General features: G+C 42.5%; 1 protein-coding gene across 2 annotated transcripts in view; it reads right to left on the bottom strand.

Moving 5' to 3' along the window:
- Positions 1–26,182, bottom strand: part of PASD1 (PAS domain containing repressor 1) — an 81,010-nt gene that overhangs the window by 15,659 nt on the left and 39,169 nt on the right. For both annotated transcript variants that reach the window (XM_077307712.1, XM_077307711.1), the window contains 7 exons: positions 23,690–23,810; positions 21,635–21,748; positions 17,522–17,640; positions 17,045–17,127; positions 9,142–9,248; positions 6,712–6,859; positions 5,344–5,425 (listed from right to left, as the gene is read on the bottom strand). In XM_077307712.1, coding sequence (XP_077163827.1) covers positions 5,344–5,425; positions 6,712–6,859; positions 9,142–9,248; positions 17,045–17,127; positions 17,522–17,640; positions 21,635–21,748; positions 23,690–23,810 — 774 coding nt within the window. The remainder of the gene's footprint in view (positions 1–5,343; positions 5,426–6,711; positions 6,860–9,141; positions 9,249–17,044; positions 17,128–17,521; positions 17,641–21,634; positions 21,749–23,689; positions 23,811–26,182) is intronic.

Raw genomic sequence — 26,182 nt, 5'->3', positions numbered from 1 at the left:
TAACCATGCCTCCTGCCCTTTTCCTTATTCTACTCATTTACACTATTGTTTTACTGAGTTAATACACTCTCATGTAATAAAGCTTCTCATAACCCAAATATAAATAATCCAAAAAACATCTTGTTAAAATCATTGTCCATTTAAAATACACATAAGACCAACAATAACAACATACATAGTAGGAATAAGTCATTTGATCAATTGCAAAAAAAAAATTCAGCCAAATATCTGATGGAAAAGAACTTTACCCACTACTGAAATGTAATCAATGATGGGGCTGGATCAATATCACTGCTGCGGTGGGGATGTCTTGTAACATTGGCACAGCTACTGAAATGATGCCCTACTTGTGGACAAGCTCGCTTGACCTCATCCAGGGCCAGAGCTTTCTCCATCTTGGCCCCTACCTGGTGGAACAGGCTGCCAGAGGAGATAAGGGCCCTGACGGAACTTGAACAATTCCGCAGGGCCTGCAAAAGGGAACTCCTCCGTCAGGCATTTGGTTGAGGTTGACCAGAACCAATCACCTTCCATTGGCCTGAGCCCCTTTCCTATGAAAACCAATGCGGATTTATCTAACCCACAGGGCCATCAGTATGCTGTAGTTTGAATTACTGTTCTCACCATTGTTCTACTGTTCTATCATACTGTTCTATTTCTTATCATTGTATTTTTAGAGTTTATAACTACTGAGTTATCTGTACTGTTCCCTGTTCTGGTAAGTTTTATGCAAACTGTCCTGAGCCTCAGGGGAGAGTGGTATATGAATAGAATAAATAAATAAAAGCAGGAAGCAGTCAAAAAGAAATCATAGGCAGGCAATCACTGTTGAAAACAATATTACTCAGGGAGACCAGGTTTTATTTATACCTTCTTACCTCACTCCCCCTCAATCATCGTATTTTGGGTGTGAATATTCTTCCCATATTCAGTTCCATTGATCAGTAAGAGTGTAAAAACAGGAGGCAATTTGTCTGAGCAACACACAGGTGTCCTAGATTATTATTATGAACTAGCGGGACTGTTATGCATACCAATCCAGAACAATAGATCATTTACACATTTGCAGTGTAAAGAGCCCTCTGAAGTGCAGATAACTGGGAAATGCTGGATGGGGCAATAAAGGAGGGGCCATTACGAGGTGTACAGCTCAAGCCCTGGAGAACCAAATAAGCGGACATGAGCCAGGCATGGCACATGACAGTGGTTTTCAAAGTGGCTCATTACAGTATTTCCCCCTACTCCACTTACCAATCAATCTTTATCTGTTACGATTAGGGTTGTACACAGTGGCATCCGAATCGGCTGTTCCGGGCTGTATCCGCCTGGAACAGCCAATTTGGACGCCGCTGCACACAACCCTAGTTATGAGCATGCATCAGCCAAGACTGACACATATAGAGAGTCAATAGTATGTAGACATACAATAACATTTCAGAGCTATATTAACAGTGATTTCAATAATTTATTTTTATTAAAATATCTTATTTACATTATTTTTAGTCCACTTTTCTCTTAGGCTGATTACACAAAATGCAGACTTATCCTCACAACAACCACCTTGAGATTTAGATTAAGATTTAGATTTAGATTAAGGTTTAGATTAAGAGATTGTGAGGTGCCCAATCTCACTCAGTAAGTTTCCATGGCAAGAGTGGGGGCTGGAACATAGTTGTCCTAGGTTATAATCTGACACTCTAGCCCAGGGGTAGTGAAACTGCGGCCCTCCAGATGTCCATGTTCGTGAATGCTAGCAGGGGCTCATGGGAATTGTAGTCCATGGACATCTGGAGGGCCGCAGTTTGACTACCCCTGCTGTAGCCATTGTGTTATGCTGACTCTCAGGTTAGTGATTCCTGACTCCATCGTGTGATGGTTCATTTCAGACAGCTCAGTTCTACATGAATGGGGGAGGGAAGGGAGAATGACTACCTGAATCCACATCTGTCATCATAAATATGAATCATTATATAATTAATTTTACGAGAATTGTGCAAACCCCAGCAGCAAAACTATGCGGTGCTTTCCTTGGCATGTGGTTATTAAAACACTGGCCAAGGTTTATTTTTAAAATGTTAACTGAGTTGACCCTATCAATTGGGCAGGCATGATGTTGTCAAATTGATTATTTAAAAAGACAATGGAAAGTGTCATTGTGATCGCAGGCCTTCCCTCCCTCTGGATAGCACTGTTCCCAGCTTTTCAAGCACACCAGTGACCTATAGGAACCAACCAACCCAATAAATCATTTCTTGGCTTCTAAGTTTTTTTCTGTCCAAAACTCATGTCAGTAGAAAAGCACCACTGATGTTGTTTGAAATGCTGCCAGCTCTTTCACTGCCCCCTGGTCCTTTCTTTGCACATGAGGGCAGTAATGATATGCATAAACAGCAATGAGCTGGCTGATTTGGCTATTGTGAATGGGTGGTTGGGACCAAGAATGTCAATAGCTTTTAAATAAGGATCACTGGTCTCCTGAGAGTGCTGTTGGCATGCAGCAGTTAGGGATTGAATATTGGCAGATCAGATGGAAGAAGCAACCTCTTTGAAGTTCTGAATGAACAGAGGCAGAGAGAGAGAGAGAGAGAGACACTATTTCCATAATGAGGACTTACCCAGCCATTCTGTCAGGATGATTCCTGTTTTAAAGTTCGGGATCCCTCCCCAGGCTGCACTGGGAATCTTTGTCTCCCTTTCCCCTTTCTCCCCCCCATCTGAGTCCCCATTTGTTTCCGCACTGAACCCAAAGGACAGGAAGCAGAAACTTCCCAGCAGCCTTTATTTTTACTTGTCCATCTTCAACACATGATAAAAGCACCCCGTCATCTGTCAGTGCCATTTTGTTGCCTTTGAACAAACCCACCTTTGAAGACTAAAATCATTCAGATGTTCTTTTTAATCAACCTCAATTGTGTTATTGTGATTCCAGTATAACAAAATTTCTTCCCCTCCACACACACACACCCCCCCACATGCCTTCTCTTCCCTGAGGCCTTTTAAATATACAGAAACCGTTAACTGCCCCTTCCTTAAGCTTAAAACCCCATACTCTCTTGCAGCAGCAGCCCTCATATGGATCAACTGCTTTTAAAGAAAAAGAAATTCTGGGTACTCTACTCCCAGCATATTCATTTGAGAGCTAGGAGCCCTTAGCTGGTGTCAGTCAGTTCTTGGAGGGATATATAAATTGCTCCCTGGGAATCTGATGTGGACTGTTTTCTCTCTTCATTTAATGTTTTGCTTCTACCTTCATAAATAAAACCTGTAAGTCTTTCAAAAGGGAGCTATATGGTGTGCTGCTGAGCCTGGGATTTCTGTATTTAGGATAGTGGAGGGGTATGCACCAATACTATATGCCATTCAGGATTCAGGTATAGAAAATTGGCTTGGCATATATAATCATGGCATCCGGCCCTCTCAATCCGGCCCTCTCAATTCCTGGCAAATAGAAGGGGAAGAAATGGAGATAGTGACAGATTTTATTTTCCTGGGCTCCAAGATCACTGCAGATGGGGACTGCAGCAAAGAAATTAAAAGACGCTTGCTCCTGGGGAGGAAAGCTATGGCAAATCTAGACAGCATCCTAAAAAGCAGAGACATCACCCTGCCAACAAAAGTGCGTTTAGTCAAGGCTATGGTCTTCCCAGTTGCAATGTATGGCTGCGAAAGTTGGACCATAAGGAAGGCCGAGCGTCAAAGAATTGAGGCTTTTGAACTCTGGTGCTGGAGAAGACTCTTGCGAGTCCCTTGGACTGCAAGGCGAACAAATCAGTCAGTCCTAGAGGAGATCAGCCCTGACTGCTCTTTAGAAGGCCAGATCCTGAAGATGAAACTCAAATATTTTGGCCACCTCATGAGAAGGAAGGACTCCCTGGAGAAGAGCCTAATGCTGGGAGAGATCGAGGGCAAAAGAAGAAGGGGACGACAGAGAATGAGGTGGATGGATGGAGTCACTGAAGCAGTAGGTGCAAACTTAAATGGACTCCGGGGAATGGTAGAGGACAGGAAGGCCTGGAGGATCATTGTCCATGGGGTCGCGATGGGTCGGACACGACTTCGCACATAACAACAACAACATATAATGCCTGAAGTCTATGGCTTTGAAAAGACTCCTCATATTGAGAACATGGAGATATTCTGTTACAGGAGGACTATTGCTCAGATAGTGTAGGGCTGTTCCTTGACCCCATGCACAAAGGGCATGAAGGGGCATGAAGGATTTGCTGACAGTGGCTACTACAACTGTATCCTTTTTCCATTACCATAAAATCTGGCATGATCGGAACATGTAAGATTTTTCTGGAATTTTCAAAATATGGTGATAGTTCATGGAGCAAAAAGCCAGAGAGAAAAACAATGGTGCAGTAGGAAAATGATATTATATGAAAATAATAAGCCCTACACATTTCATATTAGTTTTCTCACAGGGATCTGTAAAATACAAAAGCAGTAATGATCCCACTGAGCCAGCTGCAAAGCATTACTACTTTTATATTTCACAGATCCCCTTTAGGAAGCGAATGCAAACATGCATCATTGTGTTTCTTTACTCCCAGTGGTGCAGCCCTTCTTTTTCTTCTTGACATACCATGGAGCACTCAATTAAACAGGAACAGGGCCAGTTCACACATGCATGAGCCACGACTGGATTTCTCAACACTTGGTGGCTGGCTCTGAAATGTAAGAACTGGCTGAGGTGGGGATTGTGTCTGAGATGAGGTTCAGCAATAATGTTCTTCCTGCAAAGTTGGATCAGTCATGGCTTCTTTAGATAGGCAAGTACACTCATCTCTTCTAGAAAGAAGGCATGCAAATTTTGATTTTGGAAACATCCTATGCTCATTTGCAACTTCTTTCTTAAACAAATCAAGATCACAGAATCACAGAATCATAGAGTTGGAAGGGGCCACACAGGCCATCTAGTCCAGCCCCCTGGTCAACGTAGGATCAGCCCAAAGCATCCTAAAGCATCCAAGAAAAGTGTGTATCCAACTGCCAGTGATACCTACTTGCTAAGAATTTAACGTTCATGCATGACAACAACACATTCCTGTCTTGCAGAATTCAAATGGGACATGCTTCTCCCCCTCACCAAGAACCAGAAGAGATCTGGTAACATGAGACTTCTGAAGGCTAGCTTTATAATAAACAAAAAACATCATCTCCATCTGAAAAGAAGCCCTTTAAATTAAAATCCTTGCCATCTTAAATGAAAACAAAGAAGTCAAAATAGACTCCTTCATCCCCCAAAATTTTTGTCACAGCTGCAAATTCTATGATTACTCCACATGCACACAATACATATATGTGAAAATCTTATTTGCTTATTCCAAACCCCAATACCTTCAGAGAGGAAGATGCCAGTTCGATGGATGATTCCTCAAGGCCAAGGTCTCTTCTTTTTTCGGCTCGAACCTCAGCATAGCTGAATTCAGAAACGAAGGAAAGAATTTAAAAACATGTCCGAGTAGTTTACAGTGCCCATTTTTCATTTGCAGTGCATAGTTTATATTCTTTCAAAGCTGCATTGCTGTTATCTAAACAATACATTTTCCCAGAAATAAAAATGCTATCTTTTGTTCTGGGAAAAAAATACCATTATTTCTCCAGAAAGCTCATTTATTCTAATTAGAATTGCTGTGTGGAATGTGGTTCCACAAGTGTAACAGATGCCTTTTGGCGTGACAAGAGGGACTCCATGAGGAATGTCTGCTGCTCTTGCTCTTTCAACACTCCTCCTGAAATTAACAGGTCTATAGTAGGCAAGCACCTCTCATGTTCTGTGATGAAGACAGGCAAAAAATGCATCCCACTTCTCTGCCATTTCTTAAATTGCATCAGGTCCTTGGTCTGCCTAGCTCAGTGCTGCAACCAGGAACTATGCTGTGCCTGGCAGTGGCTCCCTGGATTAGTATCAGAAATTAGGTTGCTAACAGGTCTGGAGAAAGCGGTTATTTTCTTTTATCAAAGGTCTGAAGTATAGAAATGGGCAAATGAACTTTTTCATGACACGGAGATAAATAACACTCATTCAAATCTCTATTAAAGGGACAAGATGTTTTTTCTTCAGGCAGCTGGCAACTGGACATGTCTGGAATTGAATCAGGGGTGTTCCATGTGTACTTTATCACTGAGATAAAGGACTTTAAGGGGTTCAAAGTGTTGAAACTATTGGTCAAAGGGGAAGGATAATTTAAATTAAATGTCTGTCCTCCTAACAGACAACACAACAGCAGCTAAAAGGCATCTAAAGCTTTGGTTGTTTTTGTTTTAAACTTTTCTTAATAATCTGTTGCTGTCTGGTTTTTAGTTTTTCATCTATCCATAAGATCACTAGGGCTGATTCCGCACATGTAGAATAATGCACTTTCAGTGTGCTTTTGCAGCTGGATTTTCACGTGCAGAACATGAAAATCTGCTTCTAAAGTACATTGGAAGTACATCAACCATTGTGTACAGAATGGACCCAGGAAGGGTAGAAAAACAGCCCATAGTAACTGTAGCAGCCAGTGCTGCTTCCTGGCTTCTGGCTTGGCTGCTGAAGAAATGGGTAATGAAAACACAGTGACATTCTCTACCCCCAATTCGCAACCATAATCATTTTATATAATTGAATGCCTTTGCAAGCCAATACACATGGCCACATATCTGAACAGTGTTATGGTTGAAGACACAGATTAATAGCAGCTGAAGTTCAGGACATTTTCTTACCTAACTACTGTGTGGGTACAGACAATAAACTCAGGTTTGGAGTTCCATTGATGGTAAGTGATGTAATAGTGTGTTTGCAGCCATATCCATTGCTGGCCCTTGGTCAAGAATCTATAGTAGCAAGACTTTCCTTTTCCAAACTGCATCACTGCATAGAAAAAAAGAGTTTTATTAACACCACATTACAGAGTTTGTAGTCTTTGATCCGAGGAAATGTGTGCACAAAAAAGGAAAAGCATCCTCCCCACATGAGAGAAGCCAAGGAGCTTGCTATGTCCTGCTTTGATTCTCCAAACATCAACAGCTAACCCCAACACACCTCCTCCCGCCAAACAGCTTTTGTTCCCTGGGTTTCAACTGCTGTTTGAGGCTCTGGTATTCATAAAGGTTGCTAGTTTACAGCTCAGAGATCTGCCCTGTATACATGCATCCTCCTTAAGATGCAAACATCTTAAAGTCAGGAGCATGATAGCAGGCAGAAACTTTATCTGCCCCCCTCTGCAAAAACAAAACAAAACACAAATACAAAACCTTGGCAGCAAGTTAAGTATGCCACGTTAATCTGGTTAATGAGAACATCCAGCACACTCTGTAACAGGTCATGCAATCCTGACAGTGCCAGGAGAGTAAGGGCTGCCTCTGCTGCTATGGAGATCAGATTAATTCCTCTTACTCCAAGGCAGCAGCAAAAGGCATCAGTTGCCTTATTCTGGTTTTAATCGTCAATCAAATGCACCCAGGGCATAGATACCAGGTCTAAAAGAGACCTTCCTCAGTGTAACCTTAAGCTGATTCTGAGAACGTACAAAGAAAGGTGCTCACAGGCTAGCCCACAAGGTAGCATGGTAGGATGGAAACAAGGAACTTCTTACTTGAACTGTGTCACCATCACTAGATAGTGTTAGAAATCTGGGAGGGTAATAGGAAACAACCTAGGTCAGAGTTCAGATGACTTGCTAAACCAGAGTTTGTACAACAAAACCTACACTAAACATATCACTAGACACTGCGCAATCATTTGCCTCCTGGTGCATTATGTTTAAGTTGCTTCTACATATCATTGGATGCTGGTGCCTGCTATCATTGCACCATAACAATTGATTGGATTTCCCCAGTGTGGACAAGATACCCCTGGTGGCAAATTAGTTCTATAGCAAGTTATGTGGCCTAAATGTACAATAACAACACCTAGAAAGTTAAAAATGTTCAAATATACAAAAATATGCAGTTATTACAAGGTGAATAAAAACTCTTTCAGGCCTAGGTGACAGCCTCATTTATAGAATAAAATTATTAAATCATATCTAATAAGTACCATGTGACCCTGTCCCAGCCTAGCTGGCCTTTATCAGGTGTTAAGCTCAGACATAAAATCATCAAATATTTTCCAAACAAAATGGAACCAGAATAGGTTGTATACTTATTGACTGAAATATGAAAACGGAATGAAAAAAAAGGAATGAAAAAGCAGAGGCCTCCTTATAATTGTCAGGCCTGATTAAATAAGCATGTATTGAGATGGTCACTCTACATGTGCCTTCTTTTCAAGATCCAGATAAATTAATTTTCAAATGCAGTAAGGAGCTATTAATGTGCATTTCATACTGATTCATATAATAATAATTTTATTATATATATATATAATAAAGAGCTCAAGATTATATACATGGTCCCTCACTTGCAGTTTTAGCCTCACAACAACACTACAAAGTGTAGTTAGGCACAGAAAATTGTGACTGGCCGAGCACCACAAGTGACCTATCTACAACTCCCTGGTTCCCTTCAGTTTTTGGAGCACCCCATATATTAAGCTGTCAAATGAACATGCAACATTGATAGGAATATTTAGCATGCATTGCTGGAGGTGTTCATATCATTGTCATAATAATCCTTACAATGGCGCTGTAAGGTAGCTCAGTATTATTATCCTCATACTGTAGGTGGGGAAACTGAGATGCATAGCCCTGTTCAGAAAATTACAGGGAATTAAAGTTCAATCTATGTAAACTTGACTTTTTAAATACATGCATTGCGTAATTCTTATGCAACATTCGACACAAGAACAGGTGAACACATGATTCAAACCCACCATTTTTCCAGGTACTGATCCCTGGTTTCAGCTGCAAAGTAAACACATGTTGATTCTTTCTTATAAACAGACACATGCACATTTATTGTAACATATGAACAGAGCTAGTATGAGTTGTCTATGGTCACCAACTGGATTAGTGAATAAGGTGAGGTCTTGTGAACTGCTTGGGTTGCACCTGATTTTCTGAACCACTATGCTATACCACCAAACAATGTTCCCTCAAAATGCTTTTTGTTTGGCTACAATAGTTTGCATGGATACCTTAAATAGGAGAGAAACCAGCCATGTTAAAATAGAGAAAATGATACTTCCATGGAAGCAGTGACAAAGTCACTTACACTGTTCATGGCACCTCGCAAGAATATCCAGGTCATCCGCATGGTAATAGTCATAGCCTGAAGTCCCGAGCACCTCGAAGGGTAAGTAACCTATAATAGGCGGGGCTCTAGAAGCAGAAGCAAAAAAAAAATCAATGCATACAAAGCTTGGCACTGTGTTATTTTGGAAACTTTTCAGCAAGTTAAAAAAAAACAACTACCACCATTGTAGAATAAACCATTCTGACTTAAAGGCTACTTCATCATATTCAGGTGGGCTGCAGTCTGTGACCATTTCCGCACTAAGGATTTGGCTCAGATATGCATTTGTTAAAGTTCGTGTTTTTCATCCATTTCTGCACTGAAATACATCCTTTCATGTGCAGACCCAGCGTGGACCCAAATTGTCCCCTCACTTGCCCCGAATTAACAGAATCCCACTGCCTCCTCACCCTGATTCCAGACCAAAAGGCAGCTGCAGTCTGAGATTGGGGCGAGGAATCGCAGGATCTCCACACTTGCCACCCCTACATGATCTGAGCCCCATGCTACCTCAGGGAAACTTCCCAGAGGCAGCACAAAGCAGCTGCAATCTGGGATCAGGACCTGTGGGCTTGTCTTCACTCCATTCTTCAAAATCCAGCTGTGCCTCCCATGGGGAAGGTGCATGCAGATTTCTCCGTGCTTGCCTCCACCTGTCTTTTAGAAGCCGGCTGTGGGTTGTGATCTGGGAAAGGCAAGGAGAATTTGCCTGCCTCCTCTCTGATCCTCCACGGACAACACCCACCCCCCTTGCTTGTTACACAGGAGCTGCTATGGAGGAAGGGGAAGAGGTAAGAGAGCCAGTTTGGTGTAGTGGTTAGGAGTGCGGACATCTAATCTGGCATGCCGGGTTCGATTCTGCACTCCCCCACATGCAGCCAGCTGGGTGACCTTGGGCTCGCCAGGGCACTGATAAAACTGTTATGACTGAGCAGTGATATCAGCGCTCTCTCAGCCTCACCCACCCCACAGGGTGTCTGTTGTGGGGAGAGGAAAGGGAGGGTGACTGTAAGCTGCTTTGAGCCTCCTTCAGGTAGAGAAAAGTGGCATATAAGAACCAACTCTTCTTCTTCTTCTAAACATAGGACATATGGAAAAGTGCAGCACTATAGCACTGTTCCCATGGGAGTGGGAAGGAGGAAGTTGACGAGGAAAGGGGTGTGCCCAAGCTCTCAAAATGGCAGACACCGTGAAAACCCAAATGTAGACTGCCTTCTTCCCAACCCAATGTGGAAAACATATGTCGAATTACAGCCTGGAAAACAAGGGGAGGGAAGCCCAAATGCGGAAATTGGCATGGTCAAAGTGCCAACTCACTTCATCCAATTGAAATTCCAAATGAGGCCCAAATGAGGTAGGTCTCTTAATGTGGAAACTATCTGTGACTCATAGAATCATAGAGTTGGAAGGGACCTCCTGGGTCATCTAGTCCAACTCCCTGCACTATGCAGGACACTCACATCCCTATTGCTCATCCACTGTAACCTGCCACCCCCTTGAACCTTCACAGAATCAGCCTCTCCATCAGATGGCTATCCAGCCTCTGTTTAAAAATTTCCAAAAATGGAGAACCCACCACCTCCCGAGGAAGCCTGTTCCACTGAGAAACTGTTCTAACTGTCAGGAACTTCTTCTGGATGTTTAGAAGGCGTTTCTTTTGAAAAAAACAACAACCTCTTTTTATGTTTCTGCTTATGACGGAATAACAAAACTATCAAGTGGCTACTATTTAATTGTTTTGATTACACTTAAAAGGGAGGCTGACTTATGTTTCAGGATACAAACAAATTGGAAGAATAGTGTGTGATTTGTAAGCCATGTCTACAACCCCTATATGCATTTCTGCCTTTATAGCATTTGTCTAGCAAAGCATTTGCCTTGACTTTCTGATGGGATTACTAGAAACCTTTAGTTCTGGTCAAATATTCTATTCATTCTGCGCAGAGGAACATGAATGGCAACTTTACTTATTGAAGAAATAGTTAATTCTCCTAAAATTACAGCACTGGCAAGAACAAGCTGGAGGCATTATTGTAAAAATCCCTCGTATGCTTCCTTTCTTCCAGCTGGCTCTCACTATTTTACAGTGGCAGGCAAGTGTCATAAAGTGACCTACAAATGGATTTCTGCAGAAATTACGCCAAAAATACAAATTAATTAAGACAACATAGAAAAGCATGTAAGCATCATCAGATACACAAAACCTTAATCTGCTGTTTACTAAAGGGAAACAGAAATCTGAAAAACACTATAGCATTTATTTTTTTTAAGGTATATTCCTTGGGGTCAAATCAGACACAGATGCTGGAAGGTCTGTGATCAGATCACAAGTGCCTGTTTCCTTTGGCAGTAGCTGTTGCAGGAGACCCTGACTGCAATTAGAAGAGGACGGACAGTTCTCCTCCCCAACTTCTGCAGTCTTCTTCATTTGACAATTAGTTTTTTCAAATGATGACTTGCTGATAGTTTATATTATTCTGACATTCATCACGTTTTTAATCTGGTGCCCTGATGATAACGGAAAGGCTGGGTATAAATTCTGTACATGTATTCATTCATTCGTTCGTTTATTCGTTCGTTCGTTCCCTGCTGCTCTCAGCCAGGCTGGCTCATGGTGGGTTACAATTTAAACCATCAGGTTTCCAATAAAAAATACAATAAAACTGTAAAACCCTTAATAATATAGAAGTATAGATAAAGAGTGACGGAGTAAACTAATCAAAATCCCCCCTTCCGCCCAGTTGGCTCGTCGGACCCCATGTCAACTCATGCCACGGCGGAGTGATGTAATAAGATACAGCAGTGTCACAGGTGGGTGGTGAAATATATTGATGCCTCAGATAGAAGAGAAAGAGATAAATATAATAATAAAGTAAAAGAGGGGGGAGGCGGGGTCTATATATGTTTTCCGTCATAGCCTTGATCAAAGGCCGGGGGAAAGATTTCCATCTTGCAGGCCCTGCAAAACTGAGGTAGTTCCTGCAGGGCCTTCAGTTCATCCAGGAGCTCATTCCGCCAGGCAGGGGCCAGGACCAAAATTTTTGGCAGAGGGTGAGATCTCCAACTACATCCCATCCAGGCATGGGAGATGTGCTTCCTGATCTGGTGCTTTCCAGCCAAGCCACAGGACCTCCATCTTGGAAGGGTTGAGTTTCAGGTAGCTGTGCTTGAGCCAGACTATAACTGCTTCCAAATATCTGGCAAATGTCTCGGGGGGAGGGGGGGAAGAGTCAGGCCAGCTATGCATCCGGAGGATGAGCTTGGTGTCAACCACATATTGGTGACAACCCAGCCCATAACTCTGTTTCAGCTGGGCCAGAGGGCGCATAAAGATGTTAAACAATGTGGAGGAGAGAATCATGCCCTGTGGTACTCCACAAGAGAGTTGGGAAGGGCATGAAAGATTCTCTCCCACTGCTACCCTCTGTGACCAATTCTGGAGAAAAGAGATCAGCCATTTATGGTAGCGGTTCTCATGCTTGGGGTCCCAACCCCATTTGGGGTTGTTTGGTCCCTTCTGCGGGGCTGCCAGGTTGCTGGCCGCCATGGTGGCGGAAGCGGCCGGGTGGAGACGGGTGGTGGCGGCAGATGGCAGTGGAGCCATGGTGCTGGCCACCTCCATGCTGACTCAATTTTTTTTGCGCCTGCGCACATCACTTGCGCACCTGCACAGGTCGCCCCTGCCACTAGGGTCACAGTGGTAAGAAGGTTGAGAACCGCTGATTTAAGGGCTATTCCTTGAATTTCAGCTCTGACGAAGCAGTGGACTAATAACTCATGGCTAACAGAACGAGCAATACAAAGAGCGTTGAACTGCTTCTATCCAGCTTATGCAGATGTCATCCATCAGGGTGACTAGCACTGTCTCCACCCTGTGGCTAGGATGGAAGCCAAACTGGAAAGGGTCAAGGGCTAACGTTTCTTCCAAGAATAGCAGGAGCTTATTCATAGTGGCCCTTTGAACTACCTTCCCCAGAAACGCAAGATGCAATAAGGGTGATAGCTGATGGGTCCTGCAGATCAAGCAATGTTTTCTTCAGCAGGGGGCAAAGCATTACCTCTTTCAGTCCCTTAGGGTAATGGTCCCCAACCTTTTTATCACCGGGGACCGGTCAACACTTGACAGTGTTACTGAGGCCCAGGGGAGGGGGGTAGTCTTTTGCTGAAGGACGTCGCTGCCTGAGCCCCAGCTCTGCTTGCTTCCCCGCCAGCGCCCCTGACTTCCTGCCACCCACTTGGGGTGCTGCCAGCAGCAGCTGCGCAGTGCCACGCCGAGGGGGAGCCCCAGACATGGCAGCCGTCAGAGAGTGCCAAAGGTGAGTCGGAGGCAGAGTGGCAGGGCAGCCCCCGAGGCAGCAGCCGGGGAGGAGGACAAGGAGGAGCCTCGGCCCGGTACCGACTAATCCATGGACCGGTATTGGTCCCTGGACCGGGGGTTGGGGACAGCTGCCTTAGGGAACTCTCCTGATGTCAACGTTTATAAGCTCCCTGAGAGAACCTCCTGCCTGCTGGTCACCCAGCTTAAGTAACCAAGACAGACAGGGATTCAGGGGACAGGTGGTCACCCACACTGAATCCAGAAACTTGTTCACTTCAGTTTCAGAAAACTCCTTGAAGTCAAGAAACAAAAGGTATGCTTAAGGGTGCACTGTAAGTCTGCTACAGCAAAAAACCAAAAAAAAGCACCACGTGGCACCCTAAAGACTTATGGATTTATTGAAGTATAAACTTGCTTGAATGTAGTATTTACAGACACCACCCTGTTTTCTTGTATTTATCTCACTTTTTTTCTATTGCTATAAATTGATCATCCTTTTGTCTGCAATGTGCTATAGAAAAATTAGCAGAAACAGATATTTCATCAACACCACCACAAGGTTTTCAAACTGTGACATGATAATGAGTCAGTGTATTAGCTGTTCAACATGAAGTGGATACTTCTCTGCCCAGCTAATTCATTTTAGGATATTTGTAACTTCCTGTGTTGCCTGGGATTGGACCTTGTGAAGGTTTCCAAATGGGAAACTGGTGACTCAGCATGGTTTGAAATGTCTCCATTAAAAATGCAGGAATAACTAGAACAAATGGCTTCTTGTATTGTCATAAAAAACAGAAAAAGGTCATAGAACAGGAACTACCCACAATGAAGAAGACATGTCCCATCCATGCACGTAAATTACTAATCCAGAAGAGAAGTGTACTGTGCCATTTGCCCACACATGTTAAAGTGGGAATCAGTAGAGCAGAAACAAGCCTTGCTTGACACAGGAGAATTAAATGAGGAACTATGTCTAACAAAGCCTTTGGAAGTGTTTTTTAAATGCTACAGATATGTAGCTTTTACTCCAGAAATCCATTTAACTGCTTCAACTGATAAGATCTTAGATTCCACATCATAGTACAAACCAAGTCACTAGATCAGCATGGTTCATAGCTTTGTAATGTGCCCAATCTCACAAGAATGAGTTCACTAAGACCAATGATAACTCTGATTTTGTTTTATTTAGCTCCTGGTATGTTATCTCTAGTTACTGCTGGTTCATACATTCATGATAAATGATAGTTGTTGCAGCTACAGGGCACTTTCCTGCAATAAACAAGTAAAATAATAAAAAGCCAATACACATCCATGATGTCTTGTCATTGGCATTCCTGGATTGCTTTTCAAACACCTTTCTCTAAGATTTCAGTATTGCAGCTGTCTTCATTTAGCAGTTCAATGAGTTTTTACAAATGATGTTTGTTGGTAAGGCAAATTAAAGGAACTCATTTCGGATAAAAATAAGAATTTATCCCATATTATTGCCAAATATGCAAGACTAGCAATTAAATGTAGAAGTGCCTGGTTAAATATGTATAAGGGTTAGGATGGATTTTCTTTCCAGGACACTGTAGATTCATGCCTCATCTCTGCAAGACTTTTGAGGTATGTATTTAAAACCGCCTGCAACCAATTGCTTAATTTTCAGTCTATTAAAGCTAAGAAATCCATGGTGCATCTGTAAAGCGGCTACATTTACAAAGGGTGGGGGGACTGGCCTGGCTTCAATTTGTGTTAGCTGATTACTTGCCTCAGTGAATCAATGACTCACACAGCAGGCTTTGCATGTTGACCTGCAAGTTAAATCCCACAGCTTGCTCCCATGTAGAATGGCTGATTATCATAGTAAAGACTGCTCTGTTTAATATTTAGAAATACATCGTGAAATGGCTTATTATGGCACTGAAGTTTTCCTGAGCATGAAAATAAAATTATTCCAAGCCTTTATGGTGAAGAGCAGGGAGTTGCTTACTTTGAAACACATTTCTCTGGTTAATTGCGGGACTGAATGCTTCTGCTCCTGCCTAAATATTTTTACAATTTCTGCTGTGCCCATAAACTGTATGATGAAATGTTAACACGCTGCCAGGACAGGGGCAGAGAAAGAATATGAAGCCACCTCAGGCAATTTCAAACAGCAACAAGTGTTTTCTCCATTTGATTTTTGCCATAATATATCCATTGATTAAGGTAACACCACACAATTCATTTGTGTTTTCCTCTACAAATCATTATTTTCATTTCCATGCATTAGTCTTTATAAAAAGTCAAAAATAAAGTTTTTTTTTCTTTCAAAGGACAGGGAAACACAATTGATTCAGGCCTAAGGATGGGATAGTAATAGATTTAAGATTCAAAATCTGAAATCCTCCCTGCTCTTCCATAGGGGATTCTCAGGAGTGTGTGTGTGCTGTCTAGTTGCAGCCAATTTCTGACAGCCCCATAGGGTTTTCAAGACAAGGGACTAAGCAGAGGTAGTTTGTCTTTACTTTCCTCTACACAGTCTTCCTTGGTGGTGTCCCATCTAAGCACCCTTCTGAGGGAAGTCTCATAGGATGTATAAACTATATTTATTCCTCTCACTTCCTTGGTGGTGTCCCATCTAAGCACCCTTCTGAGGGAAGTCTCATAGGATGTATAAACTATATTTATTCCTCTCACTTTATCCCCCATGACACACAAACAAACAAAAGCATCAACAGCGCTGTAAAGCTAACATGTAAATTAGTTCCTTTTCGATAAAATTACTAAGACTAAAATGATCGGTTAATTGTTAATGGATCATCTCCCTCATGGAGAAAGTCTTTAAAACATACGATTTCCATCCCACCTCCCACCCCCTAAGGCATAATGTACAGTAGGATCAGGGAGCAAGTAAAGCAGGTTTTGAATCATAAGTTTCAGAGAAAATCAAGAGAGAAGAAAATATTCCCTTCCTCCTTCCTTCTTTCACAAAATAACAAGAATTCAGAGTCATTTCATTTAAGGAACAGAACAAGTCAAAAGGATGTATTGCTTCATACAATGAGCAGTTAGCCAGTGGGACATTTATTGCCATAGGGTAGTCAACCTGTGGTCCTCCAGATGTCCATGGACTACAATTCCCATGAGCCCCTGCCAGCAAACGCTGGCAGGGGCTCATGGGAATTATAGTCCATGGACATCTGGAGGGCCGCAGTTTGACCACCCTTGCGGGTGTTCTGAAAGCTCTGAACACAGTTCAGTTTTCTACAATAGTGGGATGAATACATGGAAAATATCCCCATTGCAATGGTTAGAATATTTGGTCCATAGTCAGAATACTTACAATGATATTTAGAGGCATAATCCCAATACTTAGAAACTCTGATTATCTGATCTTTGGAATTAGTAGCAGAAGTTGCAGACAGGAAGAAGCTGAGTTCCATGAAACATTTGTTTGACCCCACATGGAATTTCAGTGCTCTGTAGCTTACTTAACTTGATGATTAGTCCAGCCCTTGCAAAGAGAGAAATAGCTTATCCACCACAAATGTCTCCAGCTGCACAACAAAACTGCTGCTTAAAAACACACCATCTCACCTGTGGTCTAGAAACAAAAATTTCCATTCCAGACTGTGCCTTGACGTGAATTCTTCACATGGTTCTTCCACATTACAAAGTTCCTGTAAAAACAGATGGCAAGGTTGGGGTTTATTTTTCCTTTTATAAAGGTGTTAACTTGGAAAACAAATAGCATAATGAATCAGCCAGCTCTGACTATAGAGAGTCAGCATGCCAGGGAAACAGGCTCTAGTCCTGCAGTCTTCCTGATTGCTTTCTACATTCAGAAATCCCCCCCCCCTCTTATATGGGTGAGAATTCAAAACGTGCAGCTTCCTTCCAAAGTAAAATAGTCTAAGAATGCCTCTATCGTAATTTATTTTGAAGATCATGTTAAGTTCCACTGACAGCTATAATCTTCTCCTCCCTGACCTGCCCCCCACTGCACACTTCTGCCCCACTACAGTGGCTACAACACATCAGAGTATTGCAACATCAACCCAGGAGGCTGAATACCTTTAAGAACTGTGGAGTAACAAGACGGACTGTGGCTACCAGGCAGACCTGCTCCTCATTGGCTGACCGGAATGCTCGTGCAATGGCCGATTCGAAGCTATTGTAAGAGGATGTAGGCACTGAAAGCAGAACACAAGAAAAAAAGAATTCACAAAGTAATCTCGCAGTCATTATGTGTAAAGGACTTTTTTTTTAAATCACTTCTATTTTGTTTGTAGAAAAGAGAGTATCTGAAGAAGTGAGCAGTAACTCACAAAAGCTCATACCCTGCCACAAATGTTAGTCTTTAAGATGTTACTGAAACACAGTTACCTAACTTGAGCTATCCCTGCTATTTCTTATCCTTTCTGGAAGTTACAAATCCAATGCCAAACCCACAAGACACTATATCTTTTTATTTAGATATTTATACTCTTATTATTTCCAATGGAGACTATGGTTGCCTGGAGAACACCCCCCCCCCCAAAAAAAAAAATCCTACCCCTTGAGCAAAGGTTTCCTGTATGGAAATTGGCAAATCAAGTTTTATATGATATGGCAGTGAGTAACATCAACTGGTAAATATACCATTAAGAGGACAGTGCATATTATTTCCAGGTTGCTGGCAACCTGTCACGAACCATGGGCTGATCCAGGTGACCAGAAGAGACCCCCTTGCCGAGATCTGCTCCATTTACATGCGGTGCAAAGATGTCAGTCTTTATTGAAGGGTTCCATAAGGCAAAGTGGGACAAAGCATGACAAGAACAGGAACATTGACAGAGACAAGTACGGACTCCCAGGAGCTCTGCCCCTTTCAACAAGGAATAGGAGATTGACTTTCCTGCATAAGATCACATGATATGGGAGTAGCCAGCACTCCTCCCTCAGATCTCCCATCATGCCACTGTGAGGTTACTACATAGACATGCCCAGATTATAGGCAGGAGGGAGGGATGTGTGCCAGGACTCCCCCCATCATTTTGCCATGAGGTCAGTACATAGATATGCCCACATTGTGGGCAGGAGGGAGGGATGTGTGCCTGCACAGAAAACCATTCAATGGACGACAGTTACAGGTAAGTACAACCCTGTTTTCATCTTCATAGCTTTTGTGCAGTCCCACATGGGAGAACAGCAAGACCACTCATCATGGCGGAGGGTATGGGCATAGCAGAAGTGTCTGCAACACCATTTTTCCTACCACAGTGGTAGATCTGGAGTTGACATCAATTAAGTGGTACCTGCTAAAGGTCAACAGTACTGATCACATAGCCACCTTGCAGATGTCAAAAAGCAGGAGATCAGCCAAGAAGGCTGCAGAAGTGGCCTGGTATTGAGTAGAATGCACCCTAATCTAAAGCGAACAACTCACCCCTGAACATTCATACACTGTGTGGATCACAGATATGATCCATTGTGATAATGTTTGAGACAATGGTCATCTGCCTTTATGTGAGCCACAAAAACAAATATATAGGTTTCTGCCTACGCTAAAGTGTCTCATTTTATCCATGTATAAAAGTAACACTCTCCTAATGTCTATCACATATTAGGCTTAGTCCTGAACAGATAAAGGGTTTGGGAAGAAAACAGATCATCTTTGATAAAAAATTCTATTGATGGTCTCAGGGTCACCCTGTCCACATGGAACTATGTGAACAGAGGGTCACAGCTGAGAGCTGCTAGCTTTCCCACTTGCCTAACTGAGGTAACAGCAACTAGGAATACAGCTTTGTAGGAATGAAAAGACAAATCAATCATGGCTAATGGCTCAAACGGTTTATACATTAGACGTGAAAGAACCAAAGACAAACTCCATTGAAGAGATGGTGGCAAGGTAGGATTACCCAAGCTTTTCATAAAGGCTTTTGTTTGACATGATGCAAAAACAGATACTCCATCAATGGACTTGTGAAAGGAGGAAATAGCTGCTAAATGAACCTTTACAGACTTAACAGCTGATAATGTTTTTTAAAAAGTAGATACTCCGATATGGAGGCCAATGAGCATGTTTTCAGGTTCAAGACGATCCAGACCCACTCAGATTACCCTTCACACTGCTGGCTGGTTGTGTCGCCTCTCTGCTCTTCAGGATTGGTAAATATACCTACTGCAACCCTTTATGCCTCTTTGAATTCCTATCCAATTGTCTGTTAAGTGTGCCTGATATATGTTTGTCTATTTTTTTATTAGTTTCTTTCTAATAAGGATTGTTCATTATTTTTACAACTAACTGTTGTCTACGTTGAGTCCTAAAGGGTTCAATTACCTTGTAAACATTGACAAACGATCCATTCACTATGTTACCAACCTCTCGCAAAGCAATTCCCCACTACAATATACACGTGTCTTGGACACATGTGCATTTTTGGTATCAAGATTCAACCTGGGTCTCCCAGATTGTAGTTTGACACTCTAATCACTACACCACACTCCTCTCTGGTTTCTCCAAAGAGGATGTTTCAGGGCAAGCAACAGAACAGTGGAGAAAGCTTAAATCTCTGTATCACGTGCCATAGTCCTAATACAAATCAGGCTGCTACATACAAGGAAACTGAGTTCTCAATGGGAAACTGGCAACACACATCTAATAGAATGTCCTTGTGGTAGATTTAGACATAATACAGGGTCTATACAATGTGTAGTCTGGCCCTTGAGAAATCCCACTTCAAATCCACACTTGGCCATGGTGCTCACTGCATAATCTTGGCTCAGGCACAGTCTTTGAAGCCTAAGCCATCTCACAGAGGTGTAGGGAAGAAAAAATGGGAATATCTTGATGCAAATATTCACCCGTCAGAACTACTTGATAATCACAACTGCACTCATTGATGTCATGGACTGAACCTTTGGCATGCAAAGCAGACGCTGTCACTGAGCCGCAGCCCCACCCTATGACTAACATGATATGATCATTCACCTGCCTGTATCACAGAAATGGGTCATTGATGCACTGCAAAAACACTCCCACATTTCTAGGAACACATTTATTTATTTTATTATAATAATAATAATTATTAATTTTTCTATTTGTATGCCACCCTTTCCCAGGAGGCTCAAGGCAGCTCACAACAGTTATAAATAACATAAAAATATAAAATAAAAAAACCATATAAATCATAAAATTACTGACATTAAAATTAAATGTTTTTGTTTCAGATAGGCTGCCTCCTCTCTCTTTAGAGAAAGGGGGGCAGATTAAAGCACATCCTTTGATTGTGGGGGGTGGTGTCAAAAAGTATATTGGGCATGTTAAGAAGGGAGGCCAGACTTCTGATGCTATTTCGTAGCCTCAGTGGTAGGCCTGGTGGAACATACAAGCCCTGCAGAACTGTTTAAGACCCCTGATCTTACTCAGCAGCGTGTTCCACCAAGCTGGAGCCGGGGCCAAAAAAAGTCCTGGCCCTGGTTGAGGCCAATTTACCCTCTTTGAGGCCTGGGCCTTGAGCAAGTTTGGCTTGCTGGATCTTTAACGGGGAAATGTAATGGAGATGGTAGGCTCACAGATGTCCAAAGATAGCAGTTTTTCAGAGACTTGATGGTTCTTGTTCATGGCAAATATTCATTACCTCTGTTCTCACTTTCTAGTCAAACAGACTCCACACATTTCCAAAGCACTGTAATGCCTTACAGCAGGGGATAGTCAACCTGTGGTCCTCCAGATGCCCATGGACTACAATTCCCATGAGCCCCTGCCAGCAAATGCTGGCAGGGGCTCATGGGAATTGTAGTCCATGAACATCTGGAGGACCACAGGTTGACTACCCCTGCCTTATAGAACCTGTTTGATCAAAAGCCAAGAATTCAGAAGTGTACTTCAGCCAATAATGACAGTTTTAAGTGTCTGAAAAACCACAAAAAAAGTCTTAGGCAGGCCAGTAGTTTCATTCCCATGCAATGTTGTTTTAGATTTAATCAAGGTCCACAACAGGTTATGATCTGTGTATGCCATATTCTGCAAAAAAAAGGGATAATGGCTCATGTTTCCTTTTATCCTGTTTCTAGGTAGGAAAGGGGACTTGGGGATTAGCCAATAAGGGAGATCGATCAACCCGATTTCAGTAGCTTGTGCCTCTTCTATATCATAAATTTAGTGACTAAAGAGAGAGAAAGAAAAACACAATAGCTTACCATGAGTAAAATATTTGAAATCTACTACAAATTTCACATGTTCGTATGTAGTGGGTTCGTTTGGATCTAAGTTTCCTCGGGCTAAATGACAACAAAATTCTATCTGCTTTTCACCTGAAAAGAGAGAAAATTTGTTCAGACATGTTAAATATCAGTTATTACATTTTCCATCCCATCCCTTCAGAAAGCTTCAGAATACCATCCACTCATATAAAGATTAACAACAACAACAAAAAAACAATACTAGTATTTCTTAGAGCAGCGGTTCTCAACCTGTTTTTCGTCACGAACCCAACTTTGGCAGGGGACGTGCGGCAGCAGCAGCAGCATGCGTGCATGGGTGGGTGGAGTGCGCATGCACATGCATGGGCACCATGATTGAAGTGCAGCCATTGCCATCCCTCCACCCACCTCCGCCACCCACCGCATCTGCCCGCCGCCACCACCCTCTGCCGCCCGCTACCACTGCTGCTCGCGCAATCTGGCAACCCCAAAGAAGGAGCCAGGTGACCCCAAATGGGGTCCCGACCCCAGGGTTGAGAACCACTGTCTTTGAGCCTTTCTAAAAATACTCATTTTCTCTGGACAAATCAAACTTTTTATTATCACTGATCATTTCCATGTAAAATATGATTAACAGAGCAACTTTGGGAGGGGGGGGATTGGAGTAGGGAGTCAACTGACCCCATGCCATCCTAACTTGGAGTTATGCTGATGTACAGGGCATTTATGCCAACACAGGGCACCATGCAGATTGACTGGTTCAATGCAACTGCATGCCAACAGAGTGATATTGTGAACCCCAGGGCCAGGGAGTGTGGTGACAGTCAGTCACTCATGGTAACTCCTAATTCTGCCCACCCACACGATTCCAAGTAGCTCAGGATACTGACCAAGTACACACCCAATCAGCACATCCTCCCAACATTGGCTCCACCCCATTCCTACCTTACAAATGATCCCAAGAGGCTGCATCACAACTCCAGAGCTAGAGTGCATGGCACAGAATTCTGTCTGATAGCTCCCTACTGTGCAGACTTAGAACTAGCACACATGCACCTCGGTGGTGGACAAAACACAGACAGGGCACCTAGCACTGCTTAAGGGGGCATACAGCATGAGGAGAGCAAAGTCCAGAGTTGGTGTCTGACCTTTCCCAGATTTCAGCCCCACAGGTATGTACCAGTATACCCACCAGGTTCTCAAGGGGCAGCCAAAAACTAACAGGTTAAGCAAGGCACCCTCTTCCCCAATCTCAATTCCCCTGTTGAACAACATAAGTGGCAACGAGCCACCTGGGACATAGTATCTCCTGCTCCTAAGCACCAAGCAAGTAAGTGCACTGGGGGTTACCCAAGGGAGGGGAGTGAAGATGGCACCAGTATACTAGCCTGGATGATCCACCAGTTACTGCACTCAGCCAGTACAAAACACTCTAGCAGACGGAGAGCCTCACCAACCTGAGTGTAGAAAGAGACCACAAGATGGCCAAACCGTTCCCTTACAGGTGCAGAAGGCCCTGACTCTGTTGTCAGAGTGCATCTCAAAATACACAAAGGTTCTGATAGAATGCTGACTCAGGTGTGGATAGTCTGGATTCTGCCACAGGAAATCCCCTTTTTGGCACTGGAGTGCCAGAAGGGGTGTGCAGGACTGTCAAATGGCCTACAACTGCCAACAAAGAACATTGGTAGTTGCACATACACAGGTAGCTAATCCATGGAGCCAAAACTCCACTGTGTCCTCTCTCCAGCAGATGCCAATCCTCAGGAGCACACAGATACATCCAGCCTCCTGGTCTCTCCTTCCCCATGATCTTTAGGAGGTACCCTCTAGCACCAAAGGACCAAAAGGAGTTCCACCTATAAATGCCACAATGCCACCCTGTTGTTTCTGGAGCCCTCTGGACCTATTGTGTCTCGGGTTTTGGCTGCCACAGTATAGGTGCAACACAGGATTACTCTGCCCGCTGCTTATCCATAGAACAAAGTTATATTTTTCTGTGTTTGCATTTCTCTTTCCCAGCAAAGCTGCGAGAAGCAAACCAATACTTACTGTTTAGGAAATCGGCTGCCACAGGATTTGTTACCAGCATGTGTGGGGAAAGCAACTTGTACACATTGCTCTGTTCACACTCGGGCAGGAAGTTTAATATATTTTGGTCCACCAAATCTGACTGAGGCAAAAGAATGCTTTGTCAAGTTTAAGAGTAGAAAATTAAAATTAACATAATATGCAGAATTAATGGTGCACAACATGCTTGTATATTATTATTATTATTATTATTATTATTATTATTATTATTATTATTATTATTATTATAATATTTAGATTTGTTACTTGGAGGCTTGAGGCAAGTTACAGCATAAAACCCCGAATAAAACCATACAATAAAATCCATAAAACCCCAATACACAATAATACGCAGAATGAAATAATAAGACAGATGCAGCAAAAACAATATCTATATAAGTTACCCCAGATAGAGGGGTGGTGGGTGATGGGAAACAGAGGGTGCTGATTACATTATGCTACTGCTGCCACGCTGTTTTAGGGGGGGGGGCAGATCTTCCTTATATCACTTGGCCTCTCATTGCTAGGCTCGTTGGTGCCTAAGTCCCTAGTTGAATGCGTGACATTATCTCTGCTCTAAAACACTGGAACTGGTGACCCATTCAAAGTCTTCAAGGGGAGATCTGTTACCGACCATTTACATATATAAGTTACGACTTCAAGGTGCCCTGCAATGACTGAACATGCATGCTTCTAAGCTGGCCAGAAGAAAGGCAAGTAGTCTTTTAAAAAGAGAAAGCATTTCTAAGACACAAGATTATTATTTATCATTTTTTAAAACACAATTTGGTAAAATCCTAGTAACTTAATGGGTGCTCCCTGCCTAGAAGCTAAAATCTGAGGCTATTGTACTTTGGTCACATTATAAGACAAAAAGTCACTGGGAAAGACAATAAGGCTAGGAAAAGTTGAAAGCAGCAGGAGAAGAGAAGACCCAATATTAGATGGACTGACTCAATAAAGGATGTCATAGCCCTCAGTTTGCAAGAGCTGAGCGAGGCTGTTAATGACAGGACATCATAATATTACTGCAAGTCAGAAGCAACTTGACAGCACTTAACAACCTGTTTTCAGGTATTGAAATGATGTGTTCATGAGCATGTATGAGAGAGAGAGAGACAGAGAGAGAGACAGAGAGAGAGAGACAGAGTGATGGCATCCATTCACATGAGCTCCAACTTACAATCTGAAGTAAAAGTTAAAGCTAAATGTGAGTAAGGTCATGGAAGAGAAACAATTTGAAACCAAGCCTTCCAGATCAACCCAACTATACCTGGGTACCCAATGTTGTTGAGTTAATGCACACTTCTTTACATTTTGGGAGCAAGCAGCAGACTTTTATTCAACTTTCCTGGATGTAAGAAGTTTTTTTTCCCCTCAAGGACATTTATGTATATGTGGGTCTGTAATTGGCATCTGAAGAAGACCCATTTGGATCAAAACAAATCAGGTTGTTTTGTTATAGGTCAATAAAATGTGTATTTAATAAACGTACAATAAAAGGTTTAATAATTTAATAAATAAAAAATAAATAATATATTTTTAATGTAATAATTTTTAGTCTTCTCAATTATTTTGGTTCCCATAACTGAATTGGACCAAAGGAGAAAGTGAGTTTGTTATTGTAGAACTTAGCAAAGAAACTCTAGAAGTGGAGAAGGGGAAAAAAAATCATAAACAGGACAGAAGTCACTGGTAGCTTTTTGATGTTACGGATAAACTGCAATTCTGGATTCAGAGAGGGAAAGCTGTTCTGGGGAATGGGAGTAGTATAAGGAGGCCAAAGTGGAAATGTGGCTTGACTGTCATTGCTGGCATAGTGTGGGTTGTTTGCCGCTTTCTTGCCACAAAATAAAAAAAATTGGTGAGTTTAAAAGGCACCCAAAGAAACAAGACAGTTTGCTCATCCCCAAAAGCCTGTTGAACCATCTGAAATACTTTAGGGAAAAGAGCTTGTATGAGAGTACAATTTAATTAGAGGACTATCTTCCATGCACATGGGTGAAACAATACTCACCCGCCCACATGAAGCAGAACTCTAACTACTGAGATTTAATGCACTAGCTTCCTAATATGTGATCACAGCCAAAATTCTAACATATAAGTGATTCTTTAAGAAGTCCCAGCTGGGTCACCATGAATGAATTGCCACTTGACGGCATATTTTTCTCCTTCTTCTCACAGCAATGGCTCCTTTAAGCTAGGATGGAAGTCAGGCAAAGGGAATCCCTGGACTGAATTTAGATTGCTGCCCCTCCCCCACTAAATGCACTAGCATGTAGCTCATTGCTGACGAGCACAGGGATGGGGTGGGGGTCTCCTTAAAGCAGTGGCCTCCAGCTACAGCAGTTCTGTATAAATAAACCGATTTCAGCATATCACTGGCTTAAGGTGCAGATCTTCTTTCTGAAGATTTGACGGCACAATCACCGTTGCATCTGGTAAACACATCCTTCTCCCATTCCCACTACATTC

The sequence above is a fragment of the Paroedura picta genome, chromosome 13, assembly GCF_049243985.1.
Source record: "Paroedura picta isolate Pp20150507F chromosome 13, Ppicta_v3.0, whole genome shotgun sequence".
NCBI classification, from domain to species: domain Eukaryota; kingdom Metazoa; phylum Chordata; class Lepidosauria; order Squamata; family Gekkonidae; genus Paroedura; species Paroedura picta.
This window is presented reverse-complemented; position numbering and strand designations above follow the sequence as displayed.